Source organism: Eretmochelys imbricata, chromosome 8 (genome assembly GCF_965152235.1).
Source record: "Eretmochelys imbricata isolate rEreImb1 chromosome 8, rEreImb1.hap1, whole genome shotgun sequence".
Lineage (NCBI taxonomy): Eukaryota > Metazoa > Chordata > Testudines > Cheloniidae > Eretmochelys > Eretmochelys imbricata.
The window spans coordinates 104,425,300-104,450,321 of NC_135579.1; the positions used below are offsets into that span (position 1 = coordinate 104,425,300).

The 25,022-nt window shown below is 42.5% G+C and overlaps 2 protein-coding genes across 8 annotated transcripts in view; one reads left to right on the forward strand and one right to left on the reverse strand.

The window, feature by feature from the left end:
* The window catches only part of MAST2 (microtubule associated serine/threonine kinase 2), a 389,497-nt gene extending 389,188 nt beyond the window's left edge, over positions 1-309 (reverse strand). For all 5 annotated transcript variants that reach the window (XM_077824259.1, XM_077824258.1, XM_077824257.1 and 2 more), the window contains exon 1: positions 136-309. In XM_077824259.1, the coding sequence (XP_077680385.1) occupies positions 136-309 (174 nt within the window). The remainder of the gene's footprint in view (positions 1-135) is intronic.
* The window catches only part of LOC144268920 (riboflavin-binding protein-like), a 33,481-nt gene continuing 8,744 nt past the window's right edge, over positions 286-25,022 (forward strand). The window contains exons 1-5 of one of the 3 annotated variants that reach the window (XM_077824263.1): positions 310-376; positions 1,873-2,019; positions 16,703-16,862; positions 17,750-17,849; positions 19,062-19,190. In XM_077824263.1, coding sequence (XP_077680389.1) covers positions 16,715-16,862; positions 17,750-17,849; positions 19,062-19,190 — 377 coding nt within the window. In that variant the 5' untranslated portion in view covers positions 310-376; positions 1,873-2,019; positions 16,703-16,714. Of the gene's footprint in view, positions 377-1,872; positions 2,020-4,801; positions 4,997-16,702; positions 16,863-17,749; positions 17,850-19,061; positions 19,191-25,022 lie in introns of all 3 variants that reach the window. The other 2 variants (XM_077824262.1, XM_077824261.1) reach the window with 2 other exon arrangements.

Here is a 25,022-nt window from a genome sequence, read left to right on the forward strand (position 1 = left end):
ATGATACACCCACAGCCCCCGCCCCACCGGCCCCTTCACTCTGCCACGGGCCCCCCGCACACCCCGCGCAGCCCAGTCACCCCGGCCCGGTGCCCCGCAACGCGCCCCCCGCCCCCGCCGCGGTGCCCCCTTTACCTTCTCCTTCGCCTCCCTGCAGGCGGCGCCCGGGGCCCTGGCGTCCTGCGGCTCCCTCCTGCCGCCCCCCGCCGGGGCAGCTCTCCCCTCCGCGGCGGCGGCCGCCCGGGCCGGCTCCCTCCTGGGGGGCGGCGGGGGCCCCGCTTTGTCCCCCCGGGAGCGGCCCTTCTTCATGGCGGCGGCGGCTCCTCAGCGGCGGCGGAGCGGCGGCCCCCGCGGCGCGCAGCCGGCCATGGCCGGGGTGAGTCACGCAGAGGAGAGCCGAGCCGGCGACGCCTCCTCGGCTCGGAGCGGAGGGACCAGCCCCGCCGCTGCCTCCCCCGCCCTCCTGTCAGGGCGGCTGTGGCGCGGAACGAGCGCGGCGGCGGCGGCGGCACCGCCCCCTTCCCCTGCTCTCGCGAGAGGCCGGTAACTCTCCGGCCGGCCGGCCGGCCGGCGGGCGGGTGGGAGGGAAAGCCGCGGCGCGCGGCGGGCGAGAAGGGGGCGGTGACGAGGGCGCGCGACACGGGGACAAGCGAGGCGGGAGGGGCCGCGCGCGCGAGGCGCAGCGCGAGGGAGGGACAGGCCGGGGGAGGCGAGGCGGGAGGCGCGCAGGCGAGCGTGGCACCGCGCACAACGAAGGGAGGGGGCAGGCTACCCTCCGCCTACTGCAGAGCCGGCCCTCGGTGTCGCCCGCAGCACCCGCCCCTGGCCCCAGTCCTGGCAGGGCAGGGCAGAGGCTAAGGGCTGCTGGGCCGGGAGCCAGCCCAGCCATGCCATTAGCTGGCCACCTTGTGCCGAAGGCTAATTGCCCAGATCATGGGAAAACAACTGAATGGGGTGGGGGGGGGGAATACCATGCCAGTCATCGACTGACCAAACAGCGCAGCCAGTGCTGGACCAGCATTTGGCAGCATGGCACATGGACAACTCTCCCAAGCGCCTGCCTTGTGCAACGGAATCTGAGCTTTCATTGCAAAAAAGGGTTGGTCTCTGGCTGCTTTCAGAGCAAGGGAAACCTCAGAAATACGCATAAAGTGTAATGCAAGTAGCAGCCTCTTCCGGAGTCTAGAACAATAGGTCTGAGAGATCTGAACTGCCTCATTCACCTTAACTGGCGTGCCCAGTGGCGATAAATTTAAGTGTCAGTATTATTAGCTATTTCATTACTCAGGAAAGGATGTAAGAAAGAAGAGGGGATCGTAAGAGCCGTACCATCCGCTGTGAGCATAGTCTTGTAGCACCATCAGTAGGTGGGCATTTGGGAGATACCCCCGCCTTTTAAAATCTCAAGAAGGAGTCACGCTCAAGGAACCTAACAGGGTCCAGTCTGATTGAGGGGAAACCAAACCCCAGGAGTCCAGCAAAAGTCCCTGGGAATATTCAAATGCCACTGAAGGGGAGCCAAGATCAAGGAGCCCAGTGGAGCATACACATAATCATATATTTTGAACATCTATACAGTCTACTATGAGTAGTCTCTTGTTTTGGTAACTTGTATGGGCATAGTTTACTGTGTGGGTGGAATTTGGAAAAGTATCACCTCTTTTTTTAACCCCTGACAACCAATAACAGAATAATAAAACAATAGGAGCAATTTTGTCCTATTATACCTAGCCCCTTACATATGTGAGTAGATGTTAGGACCCCACTCTTCTGTAGACAACTCCAAGTACTTTGTAAGATCAGGAATATGCAAAAAAACAGAGATAAGCAACAGTTGTCCACCACATTTTATAGCCCAGTGTTTCCTTACAGAAAGACTGGAACACGGAACAAATGAAAATGGAGTTCACCATCTCTCTACTGGAAAAAATGAACTGTACTGATTCATTCTCAAGGAATAACCAGACCATATATCCTTAACTCTTCATCTCCTGTCTCATTTGAGCTAGTCATAGCCATGTAAGCCTGTAAACACTTTACCTTTAAATATTAACTGAATTTTGAGGCTATAATATGCCTCTTTCTGGAGTGATACACAGAAAAAGCAGCCTTCAAAGTTGGTCTTTTTTCTATGTTGCCATGCACAAATCAGGATGCATTCCATTGCTGTGGAAAATAGTTCTTTCTTCCGCTTTGCCCTGCTGAAAATGTTTGTATGTCTTTGTCCTGGAGACATAGATGTTATAAATTCTCTTTTTTATATATAGAAACAGCAGCAGAATACATGTTTTCATGATTTATTGATGTAAATGAGTGGGAGCTTTTTAAAATTATTCTTGAGAATGTTTAAATTCTTGGTCTCCTCATCTCAAAAAAGATATAATGGCGTTAGAAAAGGTTCAGAGAACGGCAACAAAAATGGTTAGGGGTTTGGAACAGGTCCCATATGAGGAGAGATTAAAGAGGCTAGGACTTTTCAGCTTGGAAAAGAGGAGACTAAGGGGGGATATGATAGAGGTATATAAAATCATGAGTGGTATGGACAAAGTGAATAAGGAAAAGTTATTTCCTTGTTCCCATAATATAAGAACTAGGGGCCACCAAATGAAATTAATGGGCAGCAGGTTTAAAACAAATAAAAGGAAGTTGTTCACACAGCGCACAGTCAACCTGTGGAACTCCTTGCCTGAGGAGGTTGTGAAGGCTAGGACTATAACAGAGTTTAAAAAAGAACTAGATAAATTCATGGAGGTTAAGTTCATTAATGGCCATTAGCCAGGATGGGTAAGGAATGGTGTCCCTAGCCTCTGTTTGTTAGAGAGTGGAGATGGATGGCAGGAAAAGAGATCCCAAGATTATTAGGGGGTGGGATAGCTCAGTGGTTTGAGCATTGGCTTGCTGAACCCAGGGTTGTAAGTTCAATCTTTGAGGGGGCCATTTAGGGATGTAGGGCAAAAACTGGGGATTGGTCCTGCTTTGAGCAGGGGGTTGGACTAGATGACCTCCTGAGGTCCCTTCTACCCTGATATTCTATGATTACCTGTTAGGTTCACTCCCTCTGGGGCACCTGGCATTAGCCACTGTCAGTAGACAGGATACTGGGCTGGATAGACCTTTGGTCTGACCCAGTATGGCCCTTCTTAGAAGACCACAGAATCCAGCATAATATACTTCCAAAATATACCAATGCTTAATATTTTCTGAAAGGAAAGGACACAAATCAATCCTGAGCATTTTTATGACTCTTGGACACTTTGCAACAGTACAAATGACCGGATCTGGAATGGAAATATTCAGCATGGAGAAACCATTAGATTCATAAATCTCATATTAAAACAGAAAATAATAATTACAACTAAATAGTATATGCTAGAATACTGCTAAACTTGTGCTGTCTGAGGACAAAATCAAGTATTTTCACTGATACTTTAACTTTACCATTAATACCAGATTTAAAGCAATAACTAAAACAAAAATTAGCCAGCTGATCAGTTGGCTTACTGTTTCCAGAGCAGAAGCTGCTGCTGCCAAACAAATATCTTACTAAGGCTTGTCACTTAACATTCTATTCATACTATGTACATGATCTTCATTCTCAACATTGCTACTCTGAGCTGGATGAAATGGCTCTAGCTTTTATGTATGCGTAGCCATCTTGTTCTTTCTATAAGTGGCCCAGTTCCAGTGCTATTCACAGAGAGTTTTGGTCTTGACACTGGAATACTAACGTTGACAGCTGGCATCATGCCATCATCTCTGACTAAAAACAGTGCAATTATTTTGGGGCAGATTGTCCTATATACAAGAAAGACCCACTGAGGGGACAAGAAACTTTAGACCCTGTGCTAACACAATGCATCTTGGCCGTCCAGCCAGTCTGGCCTCTGTGGCAGTACTCTTCAAGATTCAGTCAAAGGGTGTCAGGATGCATCTGAACAATATCAATTACAAGTGGCTAAGGTATAGAGTCAGTTATTTTAAATGGGTGAGAAAATGGTATATGCATTGTAAGAAGAATAGGAATTTTTTTTAGAGAGATTGAAATCCATGTGGGTAATTAGAACGTTTGCAGTTACATTAGATAAGGGCAGGAGGGTTGCTTGTTTAAGAAAGGATATAAGTCTTCATGTTTCAAGGCATAAACTAGTCACAGACTGATGAGGATTAGGAAGAAATTTCTCCTGCCCGCAAATTATTCCATAACTGTCCCTTACGGAATTTTCTACATCTTCCACTGAAGCAGCTAATATTGGCCACTCTCAGGGACAAGATAGTAATCTAGATGGACCACTAGTCTGATCCAGTTTGGCAATTCTTATGTTTCTCTGTAAAATAAAGTCCAATCATAAGATGGAGATTTCTGTTATTAGCTTCATGGGCCCTGTATATAGAGTAAGGAAATTTGCGCTGATGTTAGATGCTTCACTTGGCAATGGTGCAATTCATCAACATAAAGAGTTTGCACTGGTGTATCTCATTTAAATACCTAATAGGAAAGTACTGGTTATTAGTGGGTGTTTATATAACGGGTTAAAAGTAAGGGTGAGTAGGAGAGAGCACAGTTTGTGTAATACCTAGGTTTACAGTCTTGTTATCAACCAAAGAGCTCATAGAATGCTACATAGCATAAAAAAAGAGACAAATGAGAGCAGTTAATAAATATATATAAAGGGTTTGATTCTCGACTCCGTTAGAGCTGACTTGGCTGTACAGTGCCTGGCACAAAAGGGCCTCTAATATTTATATTGCGTTAGCACCTAAACAACCATATTAAACATCTGCATCTATGTATTTATACCAGTGAAAGCTTTCCTAATGTGAACAGGGCCACAAACTGTGTCACAAAACAGCAGAGTTACAAGAAGCAAGTTTTCCTGGGATTAATAAAGGATGCATGGGAGCAGCTTTCCATAAAAATCTACGAAGCCACCTTGTTGTCCTCCTTCAGATCGCTCCTTAAAACTCTCCTCTACTGTGATGCCTACAAAAAACAATGGTAAAGCTGTTCATGTCCTGTCACTGCTCCTTATCAAGCTGACCAGAACCATTTCTTTGTTACCTTGTGCTTCTGCTATCTGTTTGTCATAGCTTCCTGTTGTCTCTTGTCTTAGATTGCAAGATGTTTGGGGCGGGGATCGTCTCTTTGTTATATGTTTATACCAGGGATCGGCAATGTTTGGCATGCAGCCAGCCAGGGTAAGCCCCGTGGCGGGCCGGGCCGGTTTGTTTACCTGCCGCGTCCACAGGTTCGGCCGACTGCAGCTCTCACTGGCCGCGGTTCGCTGCTCCAGGCCAATGGGGGCTGCGGGAAGCAGCGTGGGCCGAGGGATGTGATGGCCGCCGCTTCCCACAGCCCCCATTGGCCTGGAGTGGTGAACCGCGGCCAGTGAGAGCTGCGGTCAGCCGAACCTGCAGACATGGCAGGTAAACAAACCGGCCCGGCCCACCAGCGGGCTTACCCTGGCTGGCCGCATGCCAAACATTGCCAATCCCTGGTTTATCCAGTGCCTAACACAGTGGGGCTAGGACCACTAGGAATTACCTCAATACAAATAATTAATAATAATAATAATAAAGCGAGACAAGGTGGGTGATGTAATATCTTTTATTGAACCAACTTCTGTTGGTGAGAGACAAGCAGAAGATAAAAGATCCAATAAAAGATATTACCTCACCTCCTTATCTCTAATAACCTGAGACCAACATGGCTACAACAACACTGCCTACAATAAATGAAGAGCAAATTCTAAAAGAATCGGTATTCCACAGCTGAAAAAAAGAACGAATATTTTGCATCAAATACTGGAAAATTATAGTACTACTTCAATCAAATATTAACAATCTGAGATGGAGTCATGATAGTTGTCGGTTGGTACTGTAATAAGAGTTTGGCTAAACTGGACCCAGCTTTTCTTCTTCTTCTTCTGTTTGCAAAGCCCATGTCATGCTTTGTACAGCAAGGAGTTTTCCAAAAAAAATACTATTTTTCTAAAAATACAAAAAATTTTGCCAACAGTCCAGGAACAACCTCATAACACCAATCCAACAAGAATGCAAAATGCAGGGGGAAAAGATTTTAGTACAGAAACAGATTTCAGTTTCATGGTTTCAGGAGGTTTATACACAGCAATCAGATAATGTAGTTATTTTAATATATCTTCACATGCCTCCTTTATTCTCTCAGGGTTGAAAAGCCCAAAATTGGTCTTGAAATTATTTTGCTTTTTGAGGTTTGTTCCTTTATTTTGTTTGGTGGGGTTTTTTTTAAACCTATCAGTCTATTCAAATCCCAGGTTTCTTTTCCAGTGATTCATCCTCTGGGTTTTTGTATCGGCCATTCCTGTGACTGGTTGGAGGAGTCTTATACATTTCAGTGTCCATCCTCCAGAGCACATACTTGCACACAAATTAGAAGAAAGCAAATAAGTTTTATTTCAAACCAACCTATAACTTAATATATTCCTTACACAGACAAAAGTACTGGGCTGAAATTCTGGCCCCATTGATGTAAATGGCAATACTCAATCGGGTCACGATTTCACCCCAGATTTTTCTTTTCTGTATAAAGAGTGCAGAACTGGGACCATCAGAAGTGTCTCTTTGAGAAAAATACTAACATTTAAGAGACAGCACTATGAATCCAAAAGCATTGCTCTGAAGTCTAACAAAGTAAAAATGAATAATGTTTGCTTAAATTGGCAAAGAGGATGATGTACATGTTATTGCAGGCCAGAAGCAGCTTTAAAAATGATCTGTTCTTTAGAATGACCCTTGGGACGACTTGAGGAATCTATCTATGTACAGCTTATGAATTCTGGTTATTATGAAATGTTTGTGTCATGGAATGCCTCAGTGTTTAGTGATCTGGCCATGAATTGATGGGGCTTTTTCATTACCTGCCAGACGAGGGATGGTCATCTATTAAACCTTAATGGTCACCTACTCAGGTGGAAACACCTTGAGACAATAGGTTGGCTGAAGGTGGGAGAACTAGTTCTTTCAACTTCTATGCATGGTGCTGGGGTTTGGAGAGTGGAAAATGCCCAGGAAGCTTTGGGCAAAGAGGGAGGCATGGTTTTGTAGTGGGCAGTGGATCTTGTTTAACTTGGGGACCAGCCAGGGGAAAGGAAGCAAACTAATTTTGGGGAGAGAGAGAGAGAGAGACCAGAGATTCCATGTCCTGAATGAGAAGCCATGTGCAGAAGGCCAGTGGGGAGAGGAAGGATCCTAGATTACTAAGAGGACTTTAAGCTACACCCAAATAATGCCCTAGAGTGATGAGGAAACTGCAGCAGGGAAATGCATCCAGATCAGTGTTCCCACTAATTTTTCCCATGCATGTGCAGAATGAATCACCTGCGGGTTCGGGCTCTGGGGTGGGGCTGGGGATGAGGGGTTTGGGGTGCAGGCTACCCCTGGGCTACAGCAGAGAGAGAGGACACCTCCAGATCTCTCTCCCTGCAGCAGCACCTGGGCTGGGGGGGAGAAGTGCCTCTCCCTGTCGCACCAGCCCCAGGGCTGGGGCCGCGGGATAGGCTCCTGTCCCCTGACGGTGGCAGGGCTGGGCCGGGGCTGGGTTGGGGCTGGGGGAGGGGTACCTCTCCCCCGGCTGTGGCAGGTCCGGGACTGGGGGAGTGGCATCTGTCCGTGCCGCAGCCCTGAGCGCCTGTGCAGCACTTAATAGGCTGCTGCACGGCCGCGCAGCTTAGAGGGAACTTAGATCCAGATGTGTTCATTATGTTGTCTAGCTCTGTATTTCTCGCGCTATCAAAGTAAAGAGTAATTGTATTCAGAATCATGTGCAGAATCCACGTGTGTGTCAGTTGGCTTAACTATCAGGTGCCCCTGAATAGTTAAATTGTCAACCCAGTGGGGCCACATGGTTGGAATTCTGGAAAAGGGTGTGCTAAACTGTGGGAGAGTCTGAGGGGTCAAGAGTGGTCCTGGAGACCATCGGCAACAAGGCTAGCAACGTGGTCTAATTTCCATGAAGGACTAGCAGACGGAGTCTGTGCCTAGGAAGTGTGTTAGAGGGGCCAAGGGGAGGAGTAGTGCTTCAGCATTTTTGGGTACAGGGAAGCGTTGAGCACGAGTCCAGTGCACTGGGACCCAACTCAGCAGCCTAGTGAGTGTCCAGCAGCGGGAGCTTTACTAGGACTGTGTGTGTGTGACAGTTATAACTAAGGCATCCTATGTTTATTGCCTCTTAATGGTTTCTAGATTAAATATGCTCAAAAAGTAAAAATTCTTTTTTTTCTAATTGGCACGTCTGCAAACGCAACCTGAGATATGAAAAGCAAACTAAATTTTTTCATTCTCATGCATCATCATCCATAATAAAAATTCTGTCAGACAAATTACGTTCTCATTTACATTTGGGAAATGTATTCTATTTGGGAAATTCTATTGTCTTCAGATCATGCCTTGATTACATCTTTGGAACCCCACTGAAGGAAATAGGGTTGCACAGGAGTAACTGATTGAAAGTGTGTAAATAATTATTTTGTTGATACACAAGCAGGAATAAAATCCAGCTCAGTTCTTCTTAACTGGCTGGCTCTGCAATGCTAACAGGAATACAAAGTGATAAAAACTTACTTCAGTCACTAATATAAGATCTGATTCTCAAAAAAGGAACAGGTCTGTAGAGTAAGCAGGTGTCATTTTTACATAGTTACTTTTCAGCATAGAAACATACTTTGATTAACATCATGATCCATGATCATTCAGTCAGATGATCAGCCGTTAACTGAGTGAAAATAATGGACTGCTATATCACATGAATTTTATTACTCCTCTGGGACATGTATCTTAATGTTACATATGTTTTAGTTTTATTTAAAAACATGAAAAGGTAGAAACGTTACAGTGCATTGATATGGACATTAAATATTGTCAGGTGCTCAGACACTATGGGAATGGGGGCCTTATAGGTACCACAGCTAATAATTAGATAGATAGATTAGATTAGATAGTCACTGACCGAAAATAGTACAACTCAGCAATAACTTAACTTACAGAAAAGCAATATTGTATACAGTGTTGTTGTAGCCATGTTGGTCCCAGGATGTTAAGAGATTGTGAAGTAATATCCTTTACTGGACCAACTTCTGTTGGTGAGAAGTCAATCCAGTAAAAGATATTACCTCACCCACCTTGTTTCTAGAAAAAGCAATATGACCCACTCAAAATCTAGAGCTGTCATGAAAACAGAAATCCCCAGTAACTCACCTCCCAATATAAAACAATCCATAAACTAACTACCCATAGTATACCTTAAAATAAAAAAGGAACAGGAGTCTTCATCTTGGATTATGATGGGCTAGTATTCCTTCTACAGTGCTTGAGCCTGGTCCCTCTGGTGAACTTCTATATGCCATTCTCAACCTCAGCCGACACAGTAATGTGTGAGAGGTGTCAAACAGACTTCACTGTCCTTCCTCTTTGCTGCTGGAAACCCTGCCGAATCCCCAGGCAACTGTTCCTGTGACAGCAGTGATGTTATGGAACACAGAATATTCAAAGACTATTTTATCAACTTGATAAACATGATATGTATCTTTATGGGCGGACCAGTGGTTGTATGCCTGGCTAAATGGATAAGATAAAGGATGTTTCCTGCAGGAACTAAAGTCAGAAGGGAGTAATGAATGCAAATCCCCAATACTGAAACAATGTAGATAACAAGTCCTTTATATTTTCACCCCTGGGGAATAGCAGACAGACTGCTTTGACCTGGTTTAAAGGTGTTGGGCAGACAGAGGATTTGAAACTGTTTAAAATATGAGCCATGACCTGAGGAGAGGGTCATTCACACTCAGTTCAAGAGCAGACAAGCATGAGACTGTGACCAGAGACGGGCCCTGTGAGAACACCTGAAGTACTTTAGATCTGCCAGGGTCTCCGCTTGGAAGATGGTTTCCGGCCCAGGGAAAGGTGATGGCTAGAGGTCTGAGACCTTAACTTGAATACCCTAGAGGAGGGATCAGAGGTCCAGTAACTCTGGAACTGTGACAGCTCCTTTCTGGATCCCCTTCAAAGTCTGAAAAATATCCCAGTTTTCTATAAATACAGTTTGCATGCCAATTCTGTAACAGAAGTTTCAACAAATCTTTTGGTGTACATATACCTCTAAGGCGGGGGGTGGCCAACCTGTGGCTCCGGAGCCTCATGCGGCTCTTCAGAAGTTAACATGCGGCTCCTTGTCTAGGCACTGACTCCAGGGCTGGAGCTACAGGTGCCAACTTTCCAATGTGCCGGGGGTGCTCACTGCTCCACCCCTGGCTCTGCCACAGGCCCTGCCCCCACTGCATCCCTTCCCGTCCCCTCTCCTGAGCCTGCCATGCCCTCACTCCTCCCCCTCCACACCAGAGCCTCCTGCACGCCACAAAACAGCTGATCGAGAGGTGTGGGGAGGGAGCGGGAGGCGCTGATTGGCGGGGCTGCCGGTGGGTGGGAGGCACTGGGAGCAGGATGGGGGGGTTGACGGTGGGCTGCTGACGTATTAGTGTGGCTCTTTGGGAATGTACAGTGGTAAATTCTGGCTCCTTCTCAGGCTGAGGTTGGCCACCCCTGCTCTAAGGGCTTGTCTACAGCATGCATTTGTCCACACCAGAGGGGAGTAATTTCTCTGTGGACCCTGCTGGCACACACTAAAAGTTCTCTAGTAATCCTTGACTCTGGGAGCCAGCCTTGCCCTGCCCTGCTGTGAGAACCCCCACTCCTGGGCTCTTCATGCACAGCCTCTGGCATATAAGCTGCTTGGATTGTGCAACTGAATGACACTAGCCAATATCTCGGGTCCCAGACACAACCCTAGGAACCTCCATCTTGCACTGTCCAGTTATGCCCGCTGGACGTTGGAAGCTTATATGAGTTCGTCAATTTAACAAAGAAATTGATATGTACCAGGCTTGTTATCCCAAGGGGAGTCTCTGACACGCTTCAAACCAAACATACTGCTTTGGGTAGAATAAACAAACAGATTTATTAACTATAAAGACAGATTTTAAGTGATTATAAGTCAACACATAACAAGTCAGATTTGGTCAAATGAAATAAAAGCAAAACACATTCTAAGCTGATCTTAACAATTTCAGTGCCCTTACAAACTTAGATGCTTCTCACCACAGGCAGGCTGGTTGCCCTTCAGCCAGGCTCTCCCCTTTGATCAGCGCTTCAGTCGCTTGGTGGTGATGTCTGTACATGAAAGTGGAAGAGAGAGGAAGAGCATGGAAAATTTCTCCCTTTTATCATGTTTTTTCTTCCCTCTTGGCTTTGCCCTCTCCGCTTCAGAGTCAGGTGAACATTACCTCATCGCAGTCCCAAACTGATCAGAGGAAGCAGGGTGACTTACTTGAGAGTCCAACAGATCCTTTGTTGTTGCATAGGCCAGTGTCCTTTGTTCCTGTGAGGCTGGGCTGGGTTTTGTCCATACATGCCCTGATGAGGTGTGAACTGCCCCTCTGCTCTTGGGGGGTTTTTGCCTCAGCTTGCTTTAAGCCATGAGGACACATTTTCAGCCTCATAACTATATACATGAAATTATAACCTATAACATTACCATAACAACAATGCTCAGTACATCATGAGCCTTCCAAAGACACCCAACATGACAAACTTTGCATTAGATACCACACAGTCATATTATAAGGATGAACATGGGAGTGTAGGGTGTTCCCATGAGGTAGAGAACGGCATATATATATATATCAGGCAGGTGTGGAGGCCAGAGCAAACAGCAGCAAGGCTTAAAGGCGAGGTCTCAAATGGAAAGCAGTGGTTTACAAGTCAGGATTCTGTTCCAGTGACTGCCCTGGACTTGATATGCATGACCTTAAGCAAGTCCGTTTTTCTTTCTTGGGCAATTTCAGTCATGGAGTAAGCTGAATGTATTGGAGATGAATCTGTGGAATTTTGCCCACTGACACAAGAGCTGAGTTTAATCCTCTGGGCTGGGCCTCAGTTTTCCTATGTATAGAATGCTGATAATAGTACTTATCCACCTCAGAAAGGTATTAGGTTTAATTAATGACATTTGGTGAAGTGCCCTGAGATCCTAAAATAGGTGGTGCTAGAGAAGTGTGAAGTATTCTTATTTTCAACCAATATTACTGATTGCCATGCTCAATGTTGCTGTACATAATAATCCATTAGTATTGTCATTAAGAGCCTTTATTTTCAGAGCTTTTGAACTCAGCTGTAAAAAAAACTGCACCATGTTGAAGCTTGACATATGGTATAAAGTATCAAGCCAGAAACAATTATTTTCTTTCTATTTAGTTCATATCAGTTTGCTAATTTATGTTGTAGGAGTAAAAAAATCCTTAAATGCTATTTTGACTACAACTCTAAAATGGATTTATTTTATGTGAAAATGTGTAAGTGATTGTTTTATAATGTAGACTAATCACTTTCTAGTTTTAATGTGATAGTTCTAACTAGTAGCTACTGTGCATAAACAGTAACTATTTTTTCCTCTATTAAAAAAAATTAGTTGATAAAATGAAATTAGTTGCTCCTAAGTGGATAAAATGAAATGGTTTCTAAGGAGCAATTCGTGTATCAATAAGCTAGGCCACACCAACAGAATGGGGGATTGTATCCTGGAAAGCAGTGACTGTGACTCTGAAAAGGATTTAAGTGTCATAGTGGACAGGCAATTGAACAGGACCTCCTAGTGTGATGCTATGACAAAAAGGGCTAATACAAATCCTTGTATAAACAGTCAAATTAGGGAAGTGACTTTACTTCTGTGCACAGCATTAGTGAGACTGATCCTGGCATACAATGTACAATTCTGCTGTTAAAGAGGATGTTGAAAAAATTGGAAAGGGTTTCAAACAGAGGCACAAAAATTATTTGAGGACTGCAATAAATGCCTTATAGTGAGAGATTTAAAGAGCTAACCTCTGTTTAGTTTATCAAAAAGAAGACTGAGGTAACTTGAATATAGTGTATAAGTATCTTCACAGTGAGAAAAATATCAGATACTGAAGAGCTCTTCAGTCAAGCAGAGAAAAGCATAAACAAAAAACCATGGCCAGAAATTAAAGCCAGACGAATTCAGACTGGAAATAAGGCTCAAAATTTTAACAGTGAAGGTAGTTAACAGTTGGAACAAACTAGGGTGACCAGCTAGTAAGTTTGAAAAATCAGGACAGCGGATGGGGGTCAATAGGTGCCTAAATAAGACAAAGCCCAGAATATCGGGACTGTCCCTATAAAATCAGGACATCTGGTCACCCTAGAACAAACTACCAGGAAAGTGGTCATTCATCTTTTGATGTCTCCAGATCAAGATTGGAAGCTTTTCTGGAAGATATGCTTTAACCAAACACAAAGGCTGTGTCTACACTACAGACCTTACAGCGGCCCTGCCGCACCACTACAGTGTTCTCCCATCAGTAAAATTAAACGACCCCCATGAGCGGCAGTAGCTATGTTGGTGGGAGAGCATCTCCCGCCAACATACCACTGTCTACACCGGCGCTTTTGTCACCAAACTTTTGTTGGTCAGGGTGGTTTTTTTTCCACACTCCTGACTGGCAAAAGTTTTACCGATAAAAGTGCTAGTGTAGACATAGCCAAATTATTGAGCTCAGTGAAGAGGTAACTGGGTGAAATCCTGTAGCCCTGTGTTATACATGAGATCAGACTGGATGATCTAATGGTCCCTTCTGCCTTGAACTCTATTAATCCACAAATTAAATCAGCCCCTACTCTCAACTGCCTTGCACCTTGTGTAGTCATTTACATCCATGCAAACTGAGTACAAGGTGGGTTTAAAATACTACCAAAGCCAACCTGTTTAGGCAATGTCTGAATTTGGCTGAAAGTTTCCTAACCCCTTCTGTGCTGATTGCTGCTGCAACATCTGCAACCCAAAATACGCACACGGGACTGCTACACATACCTTGTGTGTCTCCTTTGATGTGCCAAATGGTGATACAGGGCTCTAGCATGCTACTGAGCATCTTCTTGAAAATGTTCCTATCCATAGTTAAAGTTAAGCTTATCATAACTACTTTCTGCAGAATGCCCGTTAAAAGCAAGACAGTGGTTGTTTTATGGATATAATACAGTGGGGTCCTGATCCACTGCAATACAAATAATCATAATAAGTAATAAATAAGAACATAGGAATTGTCATATTAGATCAAACCGGTGATCCATGCAGCTTAGTATCCTGTCTCTAACAATGGCTAGTATCGGATGCTTCAAAGGAAGGTGCAAGAAACCCTGCTGTAGATAGATAGGGAATAACCTGCTCATAGAGGATATTTCTTCCAAACCCCCATTAGTTCAAGACTGGTTTATACTATCAGGCAAGAAAGGTTTCTATCTCTTCTAGAACTCTTGGTGAATTTTGGTGGGAGGGGGCATTGCTTTTAGTTTTGGGTTTTTTGCTTATTTTTAAAAACCCTATCTATTGTACCTGTATTTTCTTGTTCACCATTAGTGATCTGCAAGCAATAAATGACTATTCTAAGCAGGTCAGTTTGTGTACTGATTGTGTGTGTTCCTGAGATAAACCTGTTAGCTTTCCAAAGAGTCAAGGAACTCTCCTGAGGCAAACAAACTCTGGGGCACTGATACTAGGTGATATATAGAGAGAAGAGAGGTTCAAAGCTACTTACTGTTTTCCAGTTTGGGGAAGAGGTAACAATCAGAGAGACAGCAGAAGAGGTGAGAAAACAGCACTCAAATTGCAGAGACAATTGTTATTGTTATTTTCCTGTAATATTTTGATTTCTTTATTCTGAAAGGTAATATAGGGACTGATCCTGCAGTCCTTACTCAGGCAAAACTCTCCAATAAAGTTCATGGGGAGTTTTCCCGAAGGATTGCAGGTTATTTTTCATAATATGCACAAATAATTATGATGTGGTTTATGTGGAAGGGTCTAGATTTACATAAATCAGACAGTTATGTTTATTTTTTAATTTTTGGATTCATCATCTGTCGAAGATGCAGAAAATATTGGGCCAGATCCTCAGCTTTTGTAAATCAGCAGAGCCCCACTGAAGTCAAGGAGGCAACATCAGTTTACACTGGCTGAGGATCTGGCTCATTGTCTTAAAAGCCATTAGAATGAGTTCACCTGTAACTGTGTGAAAAGCATAATTTTCTACAGGATGCAACAAAAACCTGAAATTTATGGAACAAATTAATCCATGCTGCAAAGCCAGTGAAGTCACTGGAGTTACACCATGATAAATTTACACCAGTGTATCTATAGGAGACCTGAAATCATTTATTGGGTTTTTTTTAATTAACTATTTAGAACTAACTTTGCTGTACCTGATTTATATTTTTTTAATCTACAGCTTGTATCTAAATTATCACAATAATATTTTTGCCTAATCTGTACACTTTATGAGGTTATAAATTAACTGAAAAAACATAAGGAAAAAAGACCCGAGGTAAAATTTTAAGAAAGACAGAGTGACTTAGGAGCTAAGTCCCACTTTAAAAAATGATTTAGGGAATTAGGGTTCTCAGTCACTGAGGTGCTTTTGAAAATGTTATCCCCAGTCATCACTGTGGATAGCTCACGGAAAATCTATGCTCAGTGTGCACCAGAAGTTAAAAAAGCAAACAAAACTGTTAGGATGTATACGGAACGGAAAACAATATGGCAAATATTATAATTCCATTATATAAATCAATAGTCTGAGCTTTCCTGAAATTTTGCTTTCAGTTCTAGCCACTGTATCTCAAAAAGGATGTAGCAGAAATATCAAGGGGTTAGAAACGAGCAGCAAGAATGATTAGAGAGGTCTGGAAAAACTTCCATATGAAAAAAGATTGAAAAGATTCAGACTATTTAGTTTATGAGGAGATAAATAAGAGGGGACAAGATAGAGGTATACAAAATAAAGACCGTATAGAGATTATCGACCTTGGGTAAGTCACTTTGCCTCTGTGCTGCAGTTCCCCACCTATAAAATGGTGATACTCATACTTCCCTATCTCACAATAGTCTCGTGAGGATAAAGTGCTTTGAGATCTATCAATGAAAAGTGTTGTATAAGAAATAGGTATTATCATTATTCCACTGTCTTGTGAAGCAGCTAGTGCCAGCCACTGTCCCAAATAGGCTACTGAACCAGAGAGACCTCTAGCCTGATGTAATATGACAATGTGTATGTTCCCATGAATTTCAAGCTGTGTTAAGATTCAGTGCCTGAGGTTCTTGATCTCAGTCATTTGTCCCTCTTGGCTTAAAAATCTTGGCGGTTAATAATATTAAGTTTCAGAGTAACAGCCGTGTTAGTCTGTATTCGCAAAAAGAAAAGGAGTACTTGTGGCACCTTAGAGACTAACCAATTTATTTGAGCATGAGCTTTTGTGAGCTACAGCTCACTTCATCAGATACATACCGTGGAAACTGCAGTTTCCACGGTATGTATCTGATGAAGTGAGCTGTAGCTCACGAAAGCTCATGCTCAAATAAATTGGTTAGTCTCTAAGGTGCCACAAGTACTCCTTTTCTTTTTTTAATAATATTAAGATACTGTGAAAGAGAAAGGGGACAAATACACGTATAAATACTTGTCTGTCCATCTTTGCTTAGCACTTTTTAATTTTTCTCCTTTTCTAAACAGTCCTTCCTATTAGTTTTATAATCGAGCGGAAATTTCATACCAGACTTTTCTCAGAGATAAAGGACCTCACTGAAATGTCTATTTCCTTACAGGGCAAGTGCAGAATGAAGATGTTCAAATTTGCTGTAGTCCTATTTTTTGCTATCCTAGCAACATCTACCTGCAAATGGGATAGATGTCTGGAGGGGGGAACTCACAAGCACAGACCAAGCCCTGAGCCGGACATCCATGAATGCACACTGTACTCTGAATGTAAGAGCTGTTTAATCTTTGGCATAGAATTTAGAATAGTTTAAAAGTTGACCTTTGTATCGACTAACAGTCCCTAGCATACTTTTAATTACTTTAACACTGTGCAATATTTACAATAGGAGTTTTGTTTGAAAAGCAACTTTTATTGGCTTTTTCCTTACTACATCCAGTTCCAAATGCAGAGCCAGATACCGCCCTCCCTGAGACCAGTTGCAAAACTATTGGCTTCAGTAACTGAACTTCAAAAATGTATGATCCAGATTTCATCCTGTTGTACTCCATTTACTTAAGCTTGCACTAGGGATGACTTGGGCCTGATGGGATTAAGTATGAGAATATTTAAAATACAGCATAATCATCTTGATTGTGATGTACCAGTGCACAAATTATTGTCCTAATTAAGTTTCTGGCCTGATTAAGAGTAGAGACTGTCAGAAAAAGTATGAAAACACTGAAAATTAAAATGCTGTACTGGATATAAATGTAAGAATAAAACCAATATTCACTGCATGTCATCTTTTTTCTTCTTTATTTGATAACTTCTATATTAAAAGGCTGGAGTTCAGAAATTTCACTCCTCCAGCATATGACAGCTGGTTAAACACCACTTAGCTTCTTGGCACTGACTGAATACATTCTCACAAAACAATATTGATGCCAGTTCAGTCCCACTTAATCAGTGGTCACATTATCATTTCCAAGATCATTCACTTACAAGTCGTAGAAAGTCTTTCTTTTGTAAAGCTTCCCTCCCAGTTGTTACCATTTTGGATTATGTGCCCAAAAGATTCATTAAGTACTCCTGTTCTTTTTTCTAAATTGAGTTTTCCAAATTTTGAGTGTTAAAGTAAACCCTCATTGTAGTCTCTTTGTTTTATTTCCAATAGCTTCCTGTTGTTATGCAAACTTCACAGAGCAGTTGGCTCATTCACCAGTAATTCAAGTAAGCAACAGCTACTGGAACAGATGTGGGATTCTCAGTAAATCGTAAGTCAGCTTTGATATTGTCTATGTCTTGGTGCAATAGGACTATTCCACAATAGCTGAAACTGCCAACATTAACTCCCCCTGGAATTTTTGATGGAAACTCCATAGGTTTTTCTGGAGATGTTACCTAAAGTGGCTGCCCCCATCTTGGCCCCTTGTCTGCGTAGCTCCTCTCTGCTCCTTCTCTCCTCACCCAAAATCCATGGAGCCTTAATCACACTTTATTCAGGAAGAGTGGCTTCTGCCATTTCAGAAGAGGAGTGACTGCTCTTAAGACCTGCTCTTTTAAAAAATGCTCTCTGGTGTGCAATAATCTGGCAATGCAAACCAGTAGTAAACCTGGTTTACCTGGCTGGTTAAGCCATATTTACAACCATGCCTGCTTTGTACTTCTGTAGCAGCTGGAGCATACCATTAAATCTAGCCCATAATTTGTATCGACAGGGCCTTGTCCCTTGTTTAAACAAACAGATACATTAGATTAAGTCTTAAAAAACAAAATGTAAAAGGGAAGCCAGAAAGGAAACTTGCAAATAATGAGAAAAATTCTTGTAGTCTTGTGAGCTTTGTAACCATAAAAAATGTTTTCCTAATTGAGGTTTATAGTTCATTGCTAGATTTTGAGAGTTGTCAAATATGTCAGGCTACACAAATAAAAGAATGAAAGTGCAAAACAATTAAGCAAAAACATATTTGCAAAAATAATAGCTATTGCCTGCCACTCCCAGGAGAACAACTACAATATGTGGTTTTTCAGTAACTTCAGCTGGACTAGAGAAAATCTAAATACTGGTGAAATCATGAGAGTATAACACAGAAACAAAGCTTTACGCTGTGGTTTGATGCTACATTTTATTATTGCTTTGAACTTGACCATTTCGTGCCAACAAAAACTCAGTGGCTCAAATGTTTATATAAAGCAAATACAAAAGGGGCCCAAACATGACTAATTAATTCATTTAAAAATTAGAGTGAATATTCAAGACCTTTTTTGCATGATTTGTCCAGTTCCAGTAATTTCACAGGCAAAACCTGCACACAACAACAAAGGAATAAGTTTAGAATCTATACACAAATAGGACAAGAGGATGGATTTAAATTGCTCCATCTAATCTATAGTGATGGATGCTGTCGAAACCTGTTGGAAAGTGTGGACTATAATCTTGGATGCTGAGAAGCAGACTTAATTGTTGTTTTTCTCACTCAATGTAGCTGCGAGGATTACATGAAGAAAATCGAATGTTTTTACCGGTGTTCGCCGCATGCCGCTCACTGGATCAGTCCCAACAACACTGCTGGTATTGAGTTTGTTCCTTTGTGCCAAAACTTCTGTGATGACTGGTAGGTTTAACACTTTACACTGCTCATATTTTTAGTTATATTTGAGATACCTACATTACCTGTGTAAGAGGTAGCCACAAATGTGCAAATAATGACCTTCCCAAACAAGTGGCAACAAAATTTGATAGCACTCTGCATCATTTATCTCCCTTCTTTTGTTCAACTTCTCTCTTTTTTTTTCTATACCTCTAATTTTTCCCCTTTGAATTTATTACCCTGTAAATAATAACATTCTCAGTGACATCTCCAAGTCTAATATAAAGTCAGTTTGTATCATGGTTTTGAAAATACAAATTATGTGAGCAGCATAATCACATATATTATCTAAACATGTGCCCGTGATATTGATACACTTCTTTTATTTCTGTATCTATTAACTACACTGTGGAATCATGGAATAAACTAACAAATTCATTTATGTAATAAATTTAATTTTAACCTTCTGCCTCTTCACCTGCTTTCTGTCTACAAATCCATTTCTGCTTAAACTACTTCTAATACTCCATATTTCAGAACAGTTTTTAGACAGCTGTCATTTAATAAAAATTATAATGATCTAACCCCAAAATAGTTAATTTTTTCTTCCCCCAAATACAACTCAGATAAAAGCAGGCAGTGAAAATTACTTTTTGAGATACAAGGCATGTGGTGGGATAGTTTTAAGCCCAATACCTTGCAAATCATCAGGTCTAGACATCTTGTATCCCACCGGAGAAGTGAGAATTCTGATTTTCTAGTGATTCAGATCCAGCATCTATTTATAGGTATAGAGAGTTGTGAAATGTAGATCTTTAATCATGAAACCTTGGTGTTTAGCAAAGTTACGTTAGAGCACGTATAGGAGCTGGAAAAATGCATTTGATCTATTTTCTCTGTTACTTTTAGGCTTGGGCATGGTAACTCGAGAAATTTGGCTTTACTGGGAAAATGATGTGAAATGTAGCACAAATAATGGTTGAGCTGTTCAGAGCAGTCTAGAGGATTTAGACACCTGTCTTCCATTCAAATCTGTGAGAGACAAGGTGGGTGAGACAATATATTTTATTGGACCAACTTCTGTTGGTGAAAGAGACAAACTTTCAACCTTACACAGAGCGTCTCAAGTCTGGGAAATGTACTCAGAGAATCACAGATAAATACAAGATGGAACAGATTGTTTAGCCTAAGTAGTTAACACATTTCAAGGGAGCACTGAAGGTGAAGTGCCCCTTAAACATCTGTCCAGTCATAGGGGGGAAAGGGGAAAAAACAGCTGGGGATGAGGTTCAGTAGGTTATCAATTGTTGTAATAAGCCATAAATCCAGTATCTCTATCATAGGTGCTGGAACTAGAGGTGATGGGGGGGCTGCCGCACCCCCTGGCTTGAAGTGGTTTCCATGATATACAGGGTTTACAGTTTGGTTCAATGGCTCTCAGCACCTCCACTATAAAAATTGTTCCAGCACTCTGATCTCTATTCAGTCCATGATTTATAGGATCTAGGTAAGAACTTAAACTCCTAGGCTCATCTTTTGAAGGTGTATGGAGGTTTCCTTTGAGGATGAGGACTGATAAGCCAGGTACAGAGTGATTACTGTGAAAAGTGTTCAGCCGTGGCCGATATGGTGTTTTTATTGTTTTTCTGTGTGAGTTCATTTGAGAGCATAGTGATTGTTTCGTTTCATCCAGTAGTTGTTAGTGGGGCATTTAGTGCACTGGATGAGGTGGGTTGTTTTTTTTTAAACTATGTCCACTCTGCTCTGTGTCTAAGCTAGAGAAGGCAGGTCGAAGAAGGATAAAGCTTGTGTGTTCCACTGATGACGTTTATCCTGTTGTAGAAAATTCCATTTTGCTGGAGGAGCAGAATTGTTAACCATGGTTTTAATCCTGGAGCTTTCAGTGGTCTTTTAGATATGCTGGGCCCAGATTTTTGAATGCCTGGGAGATAGGTACCAAGACCTATAACTTGACTGGATAGGCTCCGCTCTGTGGATTCAAATCCAAAACCACCACCACTGAAATTTGAAGGTGTTTGGATAATAATTTCTAGGTTGGGCCCATCTCGTATATACAGTATTTGTATAGGAATAGCTGTCTTCTTATTTATGGTGGTGCCCAGTATATGCTTGGCTCTTTCCAGACAGGTAAGAAAGAACAATCCCTGCCCCAAGGATAGACAGTAAGGATAGACAGACAGATACGTAGACAGGGGTTGGGGGAATGGGAAACAACATACCACTTTTTTCTCTAATTTTTACTCTATGTACATATCACCATGATTCATGATAGGCAGCATGGCAAAAGTAGGGCTTCAAGAGGAACTTAAATATAAGAGATAAGGGTCTCGTGGATGAACTCTGGAAGGTTGACAACTTCAAAATGCATAAGAAGCAGCACGGAAAAGGGCATGGAGGGGTGTTATGCAAAAAGCTGCTAAATGAGCAACGGAGGACAGCATTGTTGGCAGAGCAGAGGGGGCAAGGGAGTAACATGAAATATGAACAGTAGAAGGGACGGGCAGAGTTGTATAGCATTTTGAAGGTGCTGGCAAGAAACTTAAATCTGATGCAGTCGTGGACGGGAAGACAATGGAAAGGATTTAGAGGGAAGTGATCAGACCAATAAGCGAGAAGACGACTTCCACTCTATTCCGCAATCCCATCTATTGTTTCAAGGCCTGATCCAAAGCTCATTGTAGTCAGTTGGGCACAGATCCTCTAAGGTATGGAGGCATCTAACTCTCCTTGACATCAGTAGGAGTTAGGCACCATACCCTTGAGGGTCTGGACCTTGGAGTCTTTCTGTTGGATATCAGTGGACTTTGGAGTAGGCCCATAATAGGCCATATGACATGTCACTGAAAGCTAGAATAAATCTTCTACAATCCATATCAATCATACAAAAAGTCATTATCCATCTGTTATATAAAATTAAAGGAAAGCATAATGGTGGGAGAAAATACACATAGCGCATGTAGCTTATGCATATTTTAAGGCCCCTTTTCCATTGCCCAGGGTGGTGGAAGGCAGCCTTAGTGTAAATGAGAATTAGGTCTGTAATGTATATTATGGGTTTGCGTGATGTTACAAAGCACTCCCGTTTTCCTCACATGGTTTAGCTGAATATAAACAGAACCAGCTGGTAAATCATGTTTTGTAACCTTGAAGAAAAGACCATTTTGGTCTGGGAGTTTATGTATTATGCTAGACTGTGAGCTCCTCGGGACAAGGTCTGTCTCTTCTTGAATGTCTGGAAAGCATCAAGAAGATAGTGAGCTCTGCTATTAACAAATAAGTACTACTTATCTATCTGCAGTATTACTTTCCATCCCATTTCTTATGCATCCCACTCATCTGGTACTCTAGTTGGTGTCATATACACCTGGCGTAGGACACAGATATACAAATGACAATGTATTATATGCATGGGCATGCGTCTGACATCTTTCAGTGTCATTCCCATTCTCTCGTCCCACCCAAGGCCAGAGACTAAAAAGGTATTTTGGACAAAATTCCCGCTCTCCTTGACATTCCAAAGTAGCATTTCCAAGATTTTCCACATTGTACTCATGGGAGTCCTTTCAGTATGCTGCAGCGCTCCTGGGGAATTGACCTACTTTCTCCATGGGCTGTGAATGTTCCTGCTGCATACTGAAGTCTTTGTGGCCAGAAATGTGCATAAAATTCTGAGAAAGCATTTAAAAGAAATCATCTGACTAGCCTGGAGCCTTCCCCTTTCTTCCTATTGTTTTAGGATTTCCTGCTCTCATCAGCATTAAAATGGTTCTCTTTGAAAGTCCCTATGAACCGTGAAGAGCCCTGTGGGCAGCTTTCTTTCTGACCCACCTGCAAAATGGGCCCCTGCCCATCTGAAGGGAAAGCATGAATTCTGAAAAATAATCCTGAATATTCAAATAAGAATTAGCTCCAAAATAAAAATACCTAGCAGTGAAGTAACCTGCCGTGCGAAAAGCAGATCATTCTTCGGCTCGTTAGAGAATTTACAGCAGCACAGCTGCGCTGCCATAAGCTCTCTGTGTAGTCGCTCTAAGCCAATGGGAGAGAGCTCTTCATCGGCTTAACTACTTCAGCCCCCGCGAGCAGCGGTAGCTATGTCAGCAGGGGAAGCTCTCGCACTGAGATAAGCGCGGTGTGGACAGCGCTAAATCAGCACAAATTATGTTGCTCACGGGGAGTGACTAACTCCCACCCGAGCGACATAATTTACCTCGACCTTTACCTTTACAGTGTAGCCATAGCCTTTGGGTGCCTGCTGGCTGGTGTGAGGGGCTTTCAAGTTTGCATTTGTGGTTTTTGCAAGCCTTTTTTAATGGCTCAAGGAGCCATGCATGGGTTTCTGGACAGCATGAATCCCTTCAGATGTCATGATCTTGCATAATTTTGCCCCCCATAATTGGCTCCCCCTTGAGACTTAAAAAAAAGCCTATAAAAACAGGGACTGTCTCTTCCTATATGTATGTATTGCACTCAGCACAATGGGGCACTGATCTTGACCGGAGGACCCTGCATATAGATGATAAATACAAATAGTGAAAAGAAAAGGAGTACTTGTGGCACCTTAGAGACTAACCAATTTATTTGAGCATGAGGTATTGTTTCATGATCTCTGTGTGTATATAAAGTCTGCTGCAGTTTCCACGGTATGCATCCGATGAAGTGAGCTGTAGCTCACGAAAGCTCATGCTCAAATAAATTGGTTAGTCTCTAAGGTGCCACAAGTACTCCTTTTCTTTTTGCAAATACAGCCTAACACGGCTGTTTCTCTGAAACCTACAAATAGTGATTAATTCAGGTTCCTGTGGAAACCAGGTGTACAGCATCAAGCCCCCTATTCAGCAACACTCCTAAGCACATGTTTATAAGTTCTTTGCTGAAGAGGGAAGGATTTAAGCACATGCTTAAAGTTAAGCTTGTGCTGAATTGGAGCCTAGTTGCTAAGCTCTGATGTTGATAGCTGTACCAGCGCCAGACACAGCAGCACAATGGCACTGGCCAAGCCTGCTTGTCAGTGGCATATTAAGATCATAAGAATTGGCGAATCTATGACCTGCACTCCCAACAGGGCCCCAAAGTCCAGCAGCAGATTCACATGCGGGCAGGCTTGGGACTATCCCATTCTCCCACCCAGTTGTTGCTCTGTTTGGATCTCGTTTATCCTCCATCTGTGCTTGCTGTTACCCTCACAAGGTGGTATGATGGAAACAGATTTGAGTCCTTTTTCGAACTGGAGAGAGACTTGTTATCAACAAAGCAACACAGGACTTTGGACAACACATTTCCTAGATTGTTCTGCTCAGAGTTCGCCAAAGGCTATCCTTTAAAAGTTGAACTCGTACAATTTAAAGTTTAACATGTAATTGTATCACTACTGAGAGCTGCATTCCTGGTATCAAAAGTCCACTCCAGCACTACCAGGTGATTACTGCATCATAAAAGCTTGGCTGTTGAAACTGACTGAATGTGAAAATGTGAGACAAAAGTATTTTCAGCTTGTTGCACACACTGTATAGAAAACAAGTTTAAAATAGCTTTGTTCACTCCTAAGTTTTCAAAGACTAAGGGCTGAATTTGGATGTGCATGCATTGTTATTATTTATAATACACCAGTATTATTTATAATACTAAAATCCTAGTAAGGATTGTGGCCCCATTGTGTGAGTTGCTGTACAAATCCATGAGTAGCGATAGTCCTTGCCCTAAAGAGCTTACAAACTAGGGCTTAACTTTGTGTGTACAATAGTGCCGACTTTTGCAATTTGATTTTGAGTCTTGCCCCAACTTCTGGAGTCATGTGAGTATATGAGAATCTCAGCTTTCATTAAAAGAAAATTA